We start from the raw sequence: 14,455 nt of genomic DNA on the forward strand, positions 1-14,455 counted from the left end.
CGCCGCTGGAAGAGATTGGCGGGGATGTATGCTGTTTGAATAGATAGATATGGTAGTAGATGCTGGTGATGAGTGCAAGAGATGAAGGATAGCGTCCAGGAAGGCCGAGGGATTTCCCCCAAAGCGAGCCCCGCGTCGAGATCGGGTGCTGCGCCGCCAGCCACGCGTCATGGGCATCCAGGATGGCCCTATCGTTTATCGATAAGCCTTGGCGACCAATTGTTAACGTGATGGATTAATTCAATTGGGTGCTTCTTTTAATTGCAACGGGATTGTCAGTGATTGAGAAGGCTCATGGCTCATGATAGATTGAAGTACTGTATGTTGAGCTCGGATCTAGTTGTGCAACTTCTTCTCCCTGATGAACAATGCAGAAACTGCCGCTCCAGCAGCGACGAACATGGTGCAGAAGAAGCAGATTCTGATGGCCGCCAGATACACGCCCACAACAACCCCCTTCATTTCTGCCGGGAGATCAGCAATATACGTCACACTCTGTCTAACCTTCTCAATGATATCTGGTGCGCCTGGTCCAACAATGACCCTAGGCAGTCGTGTCTTCAAGTAATTCTGGAGTATGGAGGAGCTGAGCGAAACCCCGAGCACAGTTCCCGTCGCTCTGAACAGATAAGAGAGACCAGTCGCAGTAGCCTGATCTGCCTTGGATACGTTGTGGATAATGGCGATAAGAGTAGTAGTAACCCCGATGCCGTTGCCCAAGCCGATTGGAACCAGTGACATAGTATACTGCCAGAACGGGTTGTGCCCATCCCAGAGAACCAGTGAACCTTGACCAATCGCGAGGAGAGTGTATGAGATCACCTACATTGTCCCGTCAGTCACGAAGCACACCATGTTTCCGAGGTCCGTACCGTGATCCAGTAATAGCTGCCGGTCCAGTGCATGAAGAAGCCTCCCAACAATGAACCGGCTGACCCAGCGATGATAGAGGGCAGCAATCTTGTTCCACTCTTCGAAGCACTTTCGCCCAGAAGCTGAAAGTACAGGGGTACATTGTAGATCATACCAAAGTAACTCATGAACGCGCAGAAATTGCAGATAAGTGCGGCGAGAGGAGTCCTTGCAGTCACAACATGAACGGGCGCAATTGGTTCACGAGCGTTCTTGGCCTCGACATAGCCAAAGGCAACGAAGAAAGCAATAGACAGAGGAATCGCAGTGAGTACGAGCGGGTGAGTCCAGGGAAGCACATTACCGCCAACGTCGAAAGCTACGACGAAGAAGCTGATAGCGACCACCAAAGTGGCTGCTCCTGCAAAGTCAACACGCTTGAGCTTGGCAGACCTTGGTTCTTGCAAATGCACTGGGTGGGTCTTGAGGGTGAAATATACGCCGAGGAAGGCAATAACTGTAACAGGAGCTTGTCCCAAGAATGCCATTCGCCAGCCGATGCCATCAGCGAGCCATCCACCGACTACAACCATGGTTAGCAGTTCCAACGCAACGTTGCAAAGCTGAGGACAACATACTTGGTGCACCCAACCCTGCTCCCGTGGCGAAGACGATATTGACAATCCCCTGGAACGTCCCTCTCGCCTTAATGCTCACCAAATCACTCAACAACACACTCGTGACAATCGTCATCCCACCACCTCCGACACCAGCAAAAGCTCTGGCAGCAACCAACTCTGGCAAGTTCCGCGCCAACCCACATAGAAGGCATCCCAACCCAAAAATCGTATACGACGTGAGCAACGCAAACTTGCGACCGAAAATATCGCTAAATCGGCCGTATAGAGGTTGGAAGGCGGTAACTGTCAACATGTAGGACGTCACGATCAGATTTGCTTCATTCAGTGCATGAAACTCCGAACCGATCCGAGCGTAGGATGCAACGACGATGGTATTGTCGAGCGCAGCGAGGAAGACTCCGACCATAAGCGCGGGCATGATCAATCCCAGCCGCGCTTTTCCTGCCGGATCCACATCTGAAGTGGGATTGGTCTCGGCGGGAGTACTGAGAGGAGGAGAGACGGATCCTGAGCCGCTCCCGCTTTCCGGATCGTCGATCGACTTTGCCAGTAGCGGCGATCTCTCATCATGAACCTTCGAGGACATGTTGATGGCCTCAGTGATTGAGAATCAGTCTCTGCCTTTATGATTCAGGCAGTGAATAGCAGACCGTCGCTTGTAAGCGCTTCAAGATTTCCGGTGTTGCCGACGGCACGGTGGACACTCGAATTTGAAGCGGCAGCGGCGCGCGGTACCAAGCCGCTGCACAATTGCCAATCTCGGGTCTCCCATACAATATTAAGGGCCAATCACGAGGGGGTCAAGCAGTCCGTATACAGGTAAAGGTTGGTATATTCCTCTTCTTTCTTTACTATCTTTGCTATCTTTGTACCCACGTCAATTTCTTAGAGAGGAACAAACCCAACGGAACTCCTCCCAGCCTGATCCAACTGTCCATTGGGCAAGAATCCACCAGTCATCGGTCTCGCCTTGTAGTTGAACAAATAAAAGTTCAAATACCCATCACCAGCTCCAAACTTCTGCTCATCTAAGAACATCGCGTTATCCGCCAATGAAAGCGCGTTGAACACGTCGAACTCCAATTTCTTTGCGAGGACAAGGGCGTCGTTGACGAGCTCGTTGAGACGCGCCGACAACTTCGGACGAAGATCGTGCTCAGGAAGCTCGAGGAATGCGGTCTCAGTAGCGTAGTAGAAGAGGTAAGCCGCATTGAGCACCTTATGCTGCGGGTGTCCAATAATCGACGACGGAAGCGAATAGAACGAGAAGAAGTCCGTGATGTTCCCAGCCCCATCCTCCACAACATATGCCCAAATAACACGATCCTTCTTCGCGATGCTCTCATTCTGCAACATCCAGTGCGCAACTTCCGCATCATCAAATCCCTGACTCATCTCAAATCTGGACAAGAACCTCCTGAGCAAGTTTCCGACCCGCGGAACATCTGCGTACGTCATTGGTCTCAAGCCCTTGGTCTTCGTTTTTTCGGGCAATTTGTACTTCAATACCTGGCGAGCCACGGTAGAGCCGCGGGGCAACGCCGAAAATCCAACGTCACACAACTTAGGCCAGTTCAACGAGCGGTGGTAGTACCTGCAAACAGACACGGGCGTCGGCAGAACAACACCACCAGTGTAGATAGCCTGGAACACACCCTCCAAATTACATCTTCTCGTGATCTCCTTGATGAGGATCGGTGCCAGACGCTTACTTCTCAGCTTCTTGTGTACGCACAAGAAGTTGATCTCAGACGCCTTCAACACGCGGTCTCGTACTCTCAAATCCAACGGAATACCACTGATGAACGCAACCAACTTTTTACTGCTGGCGACACGCACACCGACATGCCACTCCTTCAACCATCCCGGAGACTTCAGGGCCCAGTCCAGGAAGGAAGCGGAGTAGTCGAAGCGGAACATGGCATCGTCATCCTCGACATAGTTTGCAGTAAGGAGTTCGTACAGTTCCTTGAGCTCTGCGGGGTCCTCGAGGTTCATCGTCACCCACTCGAACTCCTTGTGCATAGGAAGAGGCTCCTTTGGAATCTTGGAGACGTTGCCTTCCTGAATGACACCATCCTGCTCGACGTTCTCGCCCAGTGGTGCTACCGGCTGTGTCTTCCAGAACTTGTAGTCCGCCATATCCTTCTTATTCTTTCCTCCAGGCGCCATACCAGTCAGCAACTCCTGCAATTTTACTTGCTTCAGGAGTTGCTCGAGACTCTGCTGTCCAAGCGCCGGGTCCAAGCTCATATTGTTCTTGGTCAACAGCTGCGCACTGTTCTCCTTCGTGACACTAGGATCATCCATATTCCCAATAAACGCCTCAGCAGTCTTCTGCGCATCACTCTTGAGCAAGTTCGAAATCTTCTTCTTCTTTGACTTCTTCTTCTTCTTCTTGGGCACCGCGGAACCTTCTGTTGGGGATGCGACAGCGCCGGTCTCGGCAGTTTGGTCTTCGACGTCGGAGCCAGAATCGACGTCCTCTACGGCGGGATTGAGGGGCTTCGACTCCTCAGACATTGTCAATTGACTTTCACGCGTTCGTCGCGGCTCAGGTGCCGTTGATGTCGCGGGTGGGCCCAACAGCAGGGGGTGCTGATGAGTGCAGCTCTCGCCAGTGGGGAACAGAGGTCAAGTGTCGATTCTTTCAAATGACTCTGAAAGAAAAGCTCCCTAGTGCGCAACCCATCGGAGTATCACGTCGATGATGTCACCAGCAGACGGGCCGGTGCATCGATCTGACATGATGGACGAGCTTACTTGAAGCCCGGCCCTCTTATCTTCAACGACAACACCAAGACACCTTTCATCAAATATCTCCGTCAGCAGCTTATTAAGGGATTAACGTCCTCTCATAACTGTTAGCCATTCCTATCCTCTTATCTCTCCTCACAGGACACCTCGGCTGATCGGTGATCTCCTCCTATGCCCAGTTCAAAGAAAAAGATGTCGTCAAGGTACACTCCGGTTCATGAAGCACAATGGCAGGACTCGTCTCTTACGCTGAATCTCTCGGAAGAGTAACAGGAAACTCGACAAGCAAACGCGATGAGGCCAAAGGGTACCTCCCGATCGACGACTATGGTTTGATCGGGAACCTTCGGACGTGCGCTCTAGTCAGTTTGGATGGAAGTGTGGATATGATGTGCTTTCCGGAGTTTGATTCGCCCAGTGTATGGTTGTGGAAATTGATTACACGTTCGTGATCGCTGACAACAACGTACAGATCTTTTGTCGTATGCTCGACTGCAAGAAAGGCGGTCATTTCTCTATCATGCCAACCATTGAGACCACGAGCAAGCAGCAGGTACACTATACCCAAAGCCCCACACATACTGTGCTAGTTTCTCACGGACGGTGCAGTACCTCCCTTCGAACGCTATCCTCAGCACCAAGTTCCTCTCCGAGGAAGGTGTCGGTACGATCACCGACTTCTTCCCTCGCCCCGATCCCAAGTTCTCCAGTGCGCCTCTGTTCCCTTGGTTAATCAGAAGAGCCGACTGTGTCCGTGGGGAGATGACTTACCACATGGAGTGTTTCCCGGCTTTTGACGTGCGTAGATCAAGAACCTGGGATGAGGAGCTCTGACTGACGAGTGAACTCAGTATGCGCGTGCGACACACGAGACAAAGATCACATGTGATGGCGAAGATCATGAAAACCCAACAGTTTTGTTTTCTTCCAAGGACGCTAAGCTTGACCTTGAGCTTCTTTACGTCGTCGAGAACGGCGAGGCAGAGGATATGCCCAAGTTGGAGTTCAAGATTGAGGATCGGTCAAGCGTCGGCATGAAGGGAGCTGGTGTTGTAGCTAATTTTACTCTGAAGGAGGGACAGGCCGTTTCTTTCGTCTTCCGCTCGAAGCAGACCATGCAAGAAGTGCACAAGCTTGAGCCGAAGAGCAATGTGGAGAAGGCCGTTGCTTACTCGATGACCCAAGAGAAGCTGACTTCGGAGTTTATCGACAACCTCCAGAGAGCTACGACCGCCTACTGGTTCAAATGGGTGACTCGTTCAAAGTACCGCGGCCGCTACGACCACCTCGTCACACGCTCCGCAATCACCCTCAAACTCCTTACCTACGAACCAACCGGCGCAATCGTGGCAGCCCCAACCTTCTCCCTCCCCGAAGATTTCGGCGGCACCCGCAACTGGGATTACCGCTACGTCTGGATCCGCGACTCCTCTTTCGCAATCTACGCCTTCCTCCGCCTTGGCTACGCCCAAGAAGCCGACGACTTCATGCACTGGATCGAAGAACGCCTGAAGAACCGTAATCCTGACGGTTCGATTAATATCATGTACTCTATCCGCGGTGAATCCGATCTTGAGGAGATCGAGCTTGATCACTTAGAGGGATACCGTGGGAGTACGCCTGTTCGGGTAAGAAGAGTCAATGCGTCCATGGATGGAGCGGAGTATTGTTCGTATGAGGATGGAAGAAGAGCTAACATGGGAATGCAGATTGGAAATGGGGCGGCGGATCATTTGCAGTTGGATATTTATGGTGAGAGTTGTTGGCCTCTATGCGGCTAAGCCGTTCACTGACACATTCCTACAGGTGAATTGATGGATAGTATTTACCTTTACAATAAGTATGGAAAGCCCGTTAGCTGGACGATGTGGTGCTATGTTCGGGAGCTGTGCAACTGGGTACGTCTAGTATGATCTCTCATTTGGAAAAACGCTCATCGATGTACAGGTCTGCGACAACTGGCAGCGGGACGACATGTCCATCTGGGAAGTCAGATCCAAAAAGCAACAGTTCACCTACTCCAAGATCATGCTCTGGGTCGCCCTCGACCGTGGTATGCGCCTCGCGGAGAAACGCTCCCTCCCATGTCCCGACTTTGACAAATGGCGTCGTGTACGTGACACGATCTACGAAGAGGTCATGACAAAGGGATGGAACGAGGAGAAACAGTGCTTCATCCAAAGCTACCAAAGTCCGGATACTGTTGATTCTGCGGTGTTGATCATGCCGCTCGTGTTCTTCATCTCCCCTTGCGATCCGAGGTTTTTGAGCACGATGAACCAGATTCTTAAGCCCCCGGAGAAGGGAGGACTTACCTCCAACGGTCTCGTGTTCAGATACAACCATTTGGAAGCCGAAGACGGTGTCGGTGGGCGGGAGGGAAGTTTCTCGATGTGCACGTTCTGGCTCGTCGAGGCTTTGAGTCGTGCTGGAAAGTACGATAGCAAGCTCTTGGAGAAGTCGGTTGTTATGTTTGAGGATATGTATGTCACCTTTGGAGTCTTCGTCGAACAAGCTAACCGTGGGAACATAGGGTCGGATACTCCAATCATCTTGCGCTGTACTCTGAGGAAATTGCTCGTTCGGGAGAGTCGCTTGGAAACTTCCCTCAGGCTTTCACGCACATGGCTTGTATTAGTACAGCCTTTAACCTTGACAGGACTCTGAAATAGGTTGGGTATCGATGGATATGGTTGGCCGTACGATTGTTGTGATACCCGATGTATGATATAGCATGGCGAAAATAATATGATTTGTTTTGTTCTTAGATCCTGATAAATCTAGAAAAACCCGGTTTTCGTCGTCTCAATCGTTTGCTTAAAACGAACATGTACTTTACATCGTATTAATGAGTGCCCTGCGTGAAGATGTTGACGGCGTTCGTGAGGAAAGGTAGACCCGTGGATCAACGGCTTCATCCGATATGGAAGGTAGCTTAGCAGTTAACCCTTTCTGGCCATGAAAAAATCGAGGACGTACCAGCTGATGGCGTGGTATTTTTGCTCGAACCCGGCAGCTACCAGCATCCTCATAACCTTCAGCGCATGTGCAGAACGTTTAACATATACATACCTCGACGAGCAACGCCGAGGAAGTGAAGACGAAAGATGCAGAAGAGAATGAACAGTGCATAAGAAGGGTCGAGAGATAACCGTACAAGACTTTTCCATTGAACTAATTAGACTGTCAAAACAACTGCAACATGAACATTTGAATGAAAAAGTAAACGATTGACTATACTCACCACAAGCTTAAGTTCTAGAGAGCCTTCGCCCTCCCAAACCTTGCATGGTAAACAGCATCAATAACCGGACTCACCGCCACCGTCCTCCCCCCAAAAAACCTCCCATTCAACCCTAGAATCGCTCGTTCCCCAGCCCCCACCGTCTCAAACTTGACATAAATCTCACCAGGCCGAACGGAGTCCTCGACATGTATGTGGACAACTTTGCCGAATTTCGATTCACATTCGGATTTGACGTCTTCGGCGAGTTCTTGTTGCCAGTTCTCGCCTGATTCTTCGGCTGGGTCGAACATGTTTTTGAGTAAGACGCAGCGGCTCGCCATGACCTCCGGTGCCGGCCTCGCCGCCGAAACCACGCCCGATGCAGCCTCAACTTGTCCCTTCCCCCCATTCTCTTGACCAGAATCTTCCTCACGCGCCAATTTTCTCATCAACGCATCCCTCGAAATATTACTGAACGAAACACCTACCGCATCACTGTCATCCAACCCCCCGACATTCCCTCCCCCACCACCAATCTTCTCACCCCCGCGTCCACGGGTATCCCTCGGTACATAGGCACTCGCATACGTCGAGAATCTCGCTAATGCCGCCGCGGTACTCTCAGGCGTAAACTTATCATTCCCGAGCCCCACACGAATAGGTCTACCAGCGAGCTCAAACCCATTCATCTTCTCGAGCGCGTCACGCGCCGATGACGGTTCTTGATACTGCACGAACCCGTACCCCCGCGAACGACCTGTATCGTGCTCCTTCTGCAACTGCACAAACTCCAACTCCCCAAACGGCTCAAACACCGTCCTCAAATCCTCCTCCGTGAGCGAGAAATGGATGTTACCGACATAGAGACGATGAAACGGAATTTCGGAGGGACGGGCTGCGTTGCCTTCAGTTTTGGCTTGGCGGTTTTTTTCGGCTTCGGTTAGTTGTGCGATGATTGGGATTCCGAGGAGTTTTTGGCCGGTTAGGTTGATTGCTTTTGGGACCGTTGCTTCGTCTTTGAATTCGACATAGCCAACTCTTTAACACTTGTCAGCATACGCCCCTTGCCATACTGAAACGAGGAAGAGACTTACCCCTTCGACCGCCCACTTATCCTATCCTTAACAATCTGCGCCTCCTGAACCGGCCCAGCGCCCTTCTCGAAAAACTCCATCAACTCCTTCGTCCGGAGGCGCGCTGCCAATTGCTGGACGAAAACGGTACGTCTATCACGTTGTTCTTCAGTCAGTTTTGGGCGGTCATCGCGATTCCTGTCCGCAGCAGGGGAGCGAGAACGGCGCCTTGAATCAGAGGTAGGGCGGTCGTCACGTCGTGGTTCGGAGCGTGGGTAGGAGCGGCGATCACCGTCGTACCGGCTGTCGCGGCCATCGTAGCGGTCGCGGTCACGTCGGTCGTTGTCGCGTCTCGAATCCCTATCACGGTCAGAACTGCGATAGGTGTCGGCGCCACGCCTATCATTTTTGTCGCGGTCGTCATAACGGGAAGACGAAGAACGGTATCTATCACCACCACGGTCACGAGAACGCTCCCTATCACGTCTGTCACCACGGTCACCACGGTCGCGAGAGCGGGAGGAGCGACGGCGGGAGGAGCGGTGAGAGGAGTGTCTACTCGAAGAGCGTTCACGGCGTCGAGAGGAGGAGGATTGCGAGTGGCGACTACTCGCTCGTTCACGTTCGCGGTCTACATCGCGAGGTTTCTAAACATATTCCCATCAGCTTCGTCCCACCCATAGCCGCCAGCAAAACTTACATCAGCAACAACAACATCAGGGGTCCCATTCTTGACTTCGTCGTTCTTGAAGGGAGCCTCGACCAGGGCTTCGACGTCGAATCCTCCGGAGGACATAAGTCAGATTAAGTGGATCGCGAGAGGAGAGAGATCTCAAGTAGGCCGTACAGGTATAATGACTCGATCGACGTAAAACGTCCGTCCGATGTTGAGTGTTGGAGGTGATGCTGCTTCTGGTGGAGAGTTTTGCCGTACAAGATGCTCAGCCTGTATAGCCAGGGGCCACGTACAGCCGGCGCTGTGTTTTTACGACGGGATGAGCAACCGACGTAAGACGAAAAGAATTCGCAGAATGGCTACCGAGCAGAAGAAGTTCGACGCTGAGACCGCAGACAACCTCGAGGAGATCGAGAAGCAGTTCGCCGTCAAGGCGATCGAGCATGCCCGTATGTCCTTCCCGGTGATCCCTCCAAACTGTCGACTAACGTGTACCCACCAGAGGTCTACTGGAACATCCTCGAGAAGATGCCCGGATCCCAGCTCAAGCTCACCAGACTCGATGACGAGATCATCGAGCACCTCAAGGAAGTCTTCCCTGACCTCGTTGCCTCCAACGGTGCCACGATCGATGAGAACGAGATGAAGTCGCACGCTGGAAAGAACAAGTGGAGACCATTCTTGATGAAGTACGAGAAATTGGTTGATGACTACAACTTTGGTACTTTGCTGAGAACAGACGCTAAGGCTGAGTACGAGGAGCACACCACCATTTTCGGTACGTCCTGTCACCGTCAAGTCTGAGAAGTGATCGTTGTGCTAACAATCGGTTTCAGTTCCCCGAATGCAGTTCTTCGCTATCGAGATCCTCCGTAACCGGGCTGGCCTGAACGACTGGATCTGCCAGAAGAAATAGAGCAAGATGTCGTTCACTGACGAGGAGACGCGGTGTACGATACTACGATATGCGATGAAATCACACAAAATAATAACTCGATATAATACCTCCTAAATGACTATGATTGTCCATGCAGAATGCACAAAAGAAACCAAATATCAAACGCCGGGATGCCGTACGTATACGGGGTATCTCATCCTCTTTCGCTGTCGACTCTTCATCCTATGAAATCTCGTCTTCGTTGCCAGAGCTTTTGTTGGAGGCTGACCAGCATGCCCTCAAGTTTGTAGATGCCCTCTTGATCCAAATGTTGTACATTTTCCTCCATATTTGTGATTGTGGCTTGGAATTGTTCCAGAATACTGTCTGCCACAGTGTCATCTTCTGGCACACGCTCGGCGATCTCGGTCCCAGGCACTGCAGGATCCACGGGTATTCTATCTGTCTTACTACCATCGCCGTCGACAGATGCACGGCTTACGCTGCCTGAAGTTTGCGGCGCCGAAGAAGCTGCTTGCTTGCGAAGGTCGGTGGTCCTCCTACGCTTGCTTCGAAGCCTTGACGGTGAGTTCTGCTCCGAGAAATCATCGCTCATAGGTTCAGCGTCCAATCGAGGTTTCAGAACGGGTACGACCCTTGGTTGCTCAGTAGCCGAGTCGTCAACGGAATCGTTGCCACTCTGCTTTTCTTGCACAGCTGCCAAGGCGGCCATCCTCTTTCTCTTACGCTTCAGAGCGCTCTTCGAGGCGGATGATGGTTGTGCAGGCGAACTGTCAATCTGCTGCAGTAATTGGAGGACAGAAGGTTGTACGCCCTGCTCCAATTCATTGCTGGTAGTTGTTAGGGTGTCCTCCACCGGCGGTGCGTCAACCATTGCTTCGTCTTGTGACTCCACAACGTGTTCTACAACCACTCGCTTCACAACAACTTCCTCAATCTCTTCAGCGTTGCCTTCTTTGACAACCTCTTCGATTTGTTCCTTCGCCGCGTTATCGGCGGTAGATGAAGGATCGTGCGGAGCCTGAAGGCTACTGTTCTCCAGCACTTCTTTGAAAGTTTGTACTAGATCTTCGGGATACTGCAATCCTTCTTGCCCATCGTACGTCTTCACCCAGGTTTCAAGGGCCACCTTCTTAATCAAAGGGTTTGCAGACCTGAATCCCATCTGGAAGAAACGTGAAACCCTGGAAAGTGTTTGAGAATCGTGGGCAGGAGCAGACGAAATCGCTTCCATTACAGCACCCCACAACATGTTCAGCAAGTCCATATTGTCTTTGGCGGCACCATTAACCCAATGTTCGATGCCGGGTTGGAGAGCTTCCAGAAACGCAATGGCGTGTTCGCGTGGGAAAGCGTGCACGAACGCCGCTGTTCTCTTAAGGAGTGTATCCGAAGGGACCTTGTCTGCGAAACTGGAATGACGACTAAGTACACCCGCCGCCAGGTTCACCAGCGATTCTTGGACTTTCGGGGCGTTCTTCTTGATCAATGCCTTTAGAAGACCGGTTCCTGACACATCCATGCTCGCCGCTGTGGGAGTGATGAAGCGGGCGTGCACGAGCATAACCTCAGCATACTCAAGCAACGTCTCGTTTGGAAGTTTTGAATCATGCAACAGAGCATCCGTAAGTGGAACGGTTATGGCCGCGGCAGCAGCCATTTCGTTATGTTCCTTCGTAAGCTGGTCTCTGAAGACGACGCACAAGCGGCTCCACGTATCCACACAAACGGGTTCACCATAATGGACAGCCCACTCTAGAACTCTCATGACAGACTGATACTCGACTCCATTCTGAGAGTCGTCGAGCACCCGTGCAGACGGACTCATCGTGCCTTTTACTGGTTCCTCCCGACTCAAGATGATATCCATGGCAGATGTTATAGCGATCCAAGCGTAGCACTCGGCTTCCCTTCTGTCCCTTGACATGTCGAACAGGTCGAGCAAGCTGCCCAACAATGTGAGCGCTTTGCGCGGGCTACCTTGGGCGGTGCTGATGATATCCAGCAAAACCCTCAGAGCAGCGGCAGAAACTTCATTAGGCTGCATGTTCACCGGAGGTCGCAAGAAGAAGAGAACAAGATGCTTGAAAGGACTCCGGGTCATTGATCCTGAATCGGCACCTACGTTGTTCGTTGCTCCTGGATGCATTGAAGGAGTGGGCGCCGGGGCGGGAAAAGCACCTTCAGTGAAAGAAAGCACTTTGTCTGTGAATGTCTTAGTACCTAACGATTGCACCGAGGCAGTGGCAAGAAGGATAAATCGTTGAACGCGCGTGTTGGACGCGATGGCCTGTTCACCTTCGGGAATGACACTGCTTTGGTAGTCATCAGAAGTCCATACCCGCTCCAGGAGCCACATCAGCGTGGCCACAGATTCCATGGTCTCAGCCGATACCAGAATTTCTTTACGGCCAGCTGCACCCAATGCTTTGGCAAACGCGATGAAGACACTCATAGCACTTTGGGTAAGTACACCAATGTTCTGTCCATCGACAGGTCCAGGTACCCACTGATCGCCTGGCTTAGCAACCTTGACAGTCTGCAATACCTTATCCACAACTTCTGCCACCTTTCTGCTGTTATTCCGGATCCACTTCGGCTCAAACCTTGGAAGTTCCGCAGGATCCACCTCACCCTCAAGCAAACGATCCTCCCTCCAGGTCTTCGTTGGTTCTGGATCAAGCAACGACACAAGAATCTTGCATGCCGTAGCGCAAGTTTGCTCATGTACCAACATTTCCGGGCAAACGAGAGGATTGACGATTTGATCCCATACAGCAGTCATCTGTTCCGCATCAGCGTTAGGTCGCAACGCTGCATACAATAGAGCACAGGTGGTATTGACTGCCGCCTGTTTGACTTGCGGTCCGTTCCTTCCGCTTAGAACGAGCTTGATGGGCTGACATATGAGGGCAATACGACGCTGAGAGCTGGCAAGCCCGTCCATCCCGAAGGCATGAATAAGTTTAACCCACGCCGACTGCGCCGCAATCTTCGTAGCAGCGCCCACATGGTTGAAACATGGCTGTATCACTTTTAGGTAGTCGTTGATTTTGTCCCATTTCGGGGCATCTCCGCGAAGCAACAGGATGACTCCCCAAGCTTCCGCTACAAACACGCCGTTCTTCTCCTCCGCCATGATCTCTTGGCACCGTTGAATGACGATCTCAAGCATGCTCCGACCATCCTGGGCGACTCTTTTCATGAAAGACGCAGTCGCACGGGATACAGCCTTGTCTCGACCCAAGGTCTTCACCACCTCAATGGCACAACTCAATGCTTTTGCTCTCACCATGCTGGTCGCATCAAGCATACCACCGATGATCACGATCAGGAAGTCATTAGCACGTGCTGAAACGACAGATGGGCTCTGGTTCAAAAGTCGGCTGAGTACAGCAAGACGCTCCTGAGCGGTTGACACAGACTGAATCCTGATGTTTAACGCAGCGGTCATGATTTGATCCGCAATGACCGGAGTGATGATGTTCGGCGGCAGTTTCTGTGAACCCAGCAGCCAGAGATGAAGGTTGGCTGTTTGTTTCGAAACTTTGTCACCAGAGAGCACGTTCAACGAATTAGTAATGAAAAAGCTGGCATCTATCGGGCTAAATGCGTTCGCAATTTCACTATGCCATAGCATGAATGCAACTGCTTTCAGAGCATATGATGTACTGTAATGCAAGTTAGCATTGAGCAGAGCACATGCGCAAGTCTTCTTACAGTTGAAAGTCCACGTTCCCATTCTCATCCTGTGCTGTGATATCTCGTCGAATACACTTCGCCAACGTCGGCAACTTGGCGATCAATGCTGGTAGGTCAGGGATACTCTCATATCCTCGCAGCGTGTATGAAAACGTCTGATACGCGTCGAGCTTCTGAACCCTATCCTCGCCAGCCAATGCTTGGGTAAACGATTCCAACATCACAACAAACGGTGTTTGGCTAGCATTGGGTGTAGGCGAGGCCGTAATGTTGGTGGAGTAATCGAGGACCCGGGCGGCGGTGGTCTTGAGAATCGAACGGCTGGGCGTCTGTACAGTGAGACGAGACGGCGAGGAGTCAACAGAGGGTTTGTGAAGTTCTGTACATAGCCAGATCAGCAGCTGAAACAGCATAGATCACTGGTGAAGCGTGCATACCTGGCAGTGGGCTCCAGACAACCGTTTTGCGAGCTGATGCGAATTTGGAAAGAGGAGTGGTCTTCGGTAACTCAGGCGATGCTGCTACAGGAATGTCCTTGGCCCCAGTCATCCATCCAGATCCACCAGAGGCCTTTCGCAATGCTGTAGAGCTGCTCGTATCGTGTCGAGACCCGTTCCTTCAAAACGCGTT

General features: G+C 51.8%; 6 protein-coding genes across 6 annotated transcripts; 2 read left to right on the plus strand and 4 right to left on the minus strand.

The window, feature by feature from the left end:
• Nucleotides 1–336: 336 nt before the first annotated feature.
• On the minus strand, nucleotides 337–2,079 carry SAICODRAFT_60334 (putative MFS multidrug transporter; the record flags this gene model as incomplete). Its single annotated transcript, XM_019169757.1, has 3 exons — nucleotides 337–822; nucleotides 873–1,435; nucleotides 1,491–2,079. 3 exons carry the CDS (start codon nucleotides 2,077–2,079, stop codon nucleotides 337–339), a joined length of 1,638 nt encoding a protein of 545 aa, XP_019022295.1.
• Nucleotides 2,080–2,378: 299 nt separating this feature from the next.
• Nucleotides 2,379–4,016, minus strand: SAICODRAFT_9180 (N-myristoyl transferase; the record flags this gene model as incomplete). Its single annotated transcript, XM_019171773.1, has 1 exon — nucleotides 2,379–4,016. One exon carries the CDS (start codon nucleotides 4,014–4,016, stop codon nucleotides 2,379–2,381), a length of 1,638 nt encoding a protein of 545 aa, XP_019022296.1.
• Nucleotides 4,017–4,477: 461 nt separating this feature from the next.
• Nucleotides 4,478–6,922, plus strand: SAICODRAFT_60307 (uncharacterized protein; the record flags this gene model as incomplete). The annotated part of the gene is made up of 9 exons (XM_019169753.1): nucleotides 4,478–4,669; nucleotides 4,723–4,803; nucleotides 4,860–5,048; nucleotides 5,102–5,374; nucleotides 5,438–5,878; nucleotides 5,960–6,002; nucleotides 6,057–6,148; nucleotides 6,198–6,733; nucleotides 6,784–6,922. The coding sequence occupies 9 exons, from the start codon at nucleotides 4,478–4,480 to the stop codon at nucleotides 6,920–6,922; spliced, it is 1,986 nt and encodes a 661-aa protein (XP_019022297.1).
• Nucleotides 6,923–7,508: 586 nt separating this feature from the next.
• On the minus strand, nucleotides 7,509–9,345 carry SAICODRAFT_9182 (splicing factor, CC1-like protein; the record flags this gene model as incomplete). The annotated part of the gene is made up of 3 exons (XM_019171774.1): nucleotides 7,509–8,514; nucleotides 8,571–9,196; nucleotides 9,250–9,345. 3 exons carry the CDS (start codon nucleotides 9,343–9,345, stop codon nucleotides 7,509–7,511), a joined length of 1,728 nt encoding a protein of 575 aa, XP_019022298.1.
• A 235-nt stretch (nucleotides 9,346–9,580) lies between these two features.
• Nucleotides 9,581–10,141, plus strand: SAICODRAFT_60366 (DUF757-domain-containing protein; the record flags this gene model as incomplete). The annotated part of the gene is made up of 3 exons (XM_019169759.1): nucleotides 9,581–9,674; nucleotides 9,728–10,003; nucleotides 10,062–10,141. 3 exons carry the CDS (start codon nucleotides 9,581–9,583, stop codon nucleotides 10,139–10,141), a joined length of 450 nt encoding a protein of 149 aa, XP_019022299.1.
• A 1-nt stretch (nucleotide 10,142) lies between these two features.
• On the minus strand, nucleotides 10,143–14,417 carry SAICODRAFT_72794 (uncharacterized protein). Its single transcript, XM_019170798.1, has 3 exons — nucleotides 14,263–14,417; nucleotides 13,844–14,204; nucleotides 10,143–13,794 (listed from the first exon to the last, which is right to left on the minus strand). The coding sequence occupies exons 1-3, from the start codon at nucleotides 14,372–14,374 to the stop codon at nucleotides 10,341–10,343; spliced, it is 3,927 nt and encodes a 1,308-aa protein (XP_019022300.1). The 5' UTR covers nucleotides 14,375–14,417; the 3' UTR covers nucleotides 10,143–10,340.
• Between the last annotated feature and the right edge of the window lie 38 nt (nucleotides 14,418–14,455).

Source organism: Saitoella complicata, assembly GCF_001661265.1.
Source record: "Saitoella complicata NRRL Y-17804 unplaced genomic scaffold SAICOscaffold_21, whole genome shotgun sequence".
Classification (NCBI taxonomy): domain Eukaryota; kingdom Fungi; phylum Ascomycota; class Saitoellomycetes; order Saitoellales; family Saitoellaceae; genus Saitoella; species Saitoella complicata.

Bases quoted from the DNA above. Each gene is read 5' to 3' on its own strand.
- SAICODRAFT_72794 (XM_019170798.1), bottom strand. From the start codon at position 14,374: ATGACTGGGGCCAAGGACATTCCTGTAGCAGCATCGCCTGAGTTACCG. The intron at 14,205-14,262 runs GTATGCACGCTT...GGCTATGTACAG, and splicing joins TGTCTGGAGCCCACTGCCAG to AACTTCACAAACCCTCTGTT. The intron at 13,795-13,843 runs GTAAGAAGACTT...CTTGCATTACAG, and splicing joins GGGAACGTGGACTTTCAACT to TACATCATATGCTCTGAAAG.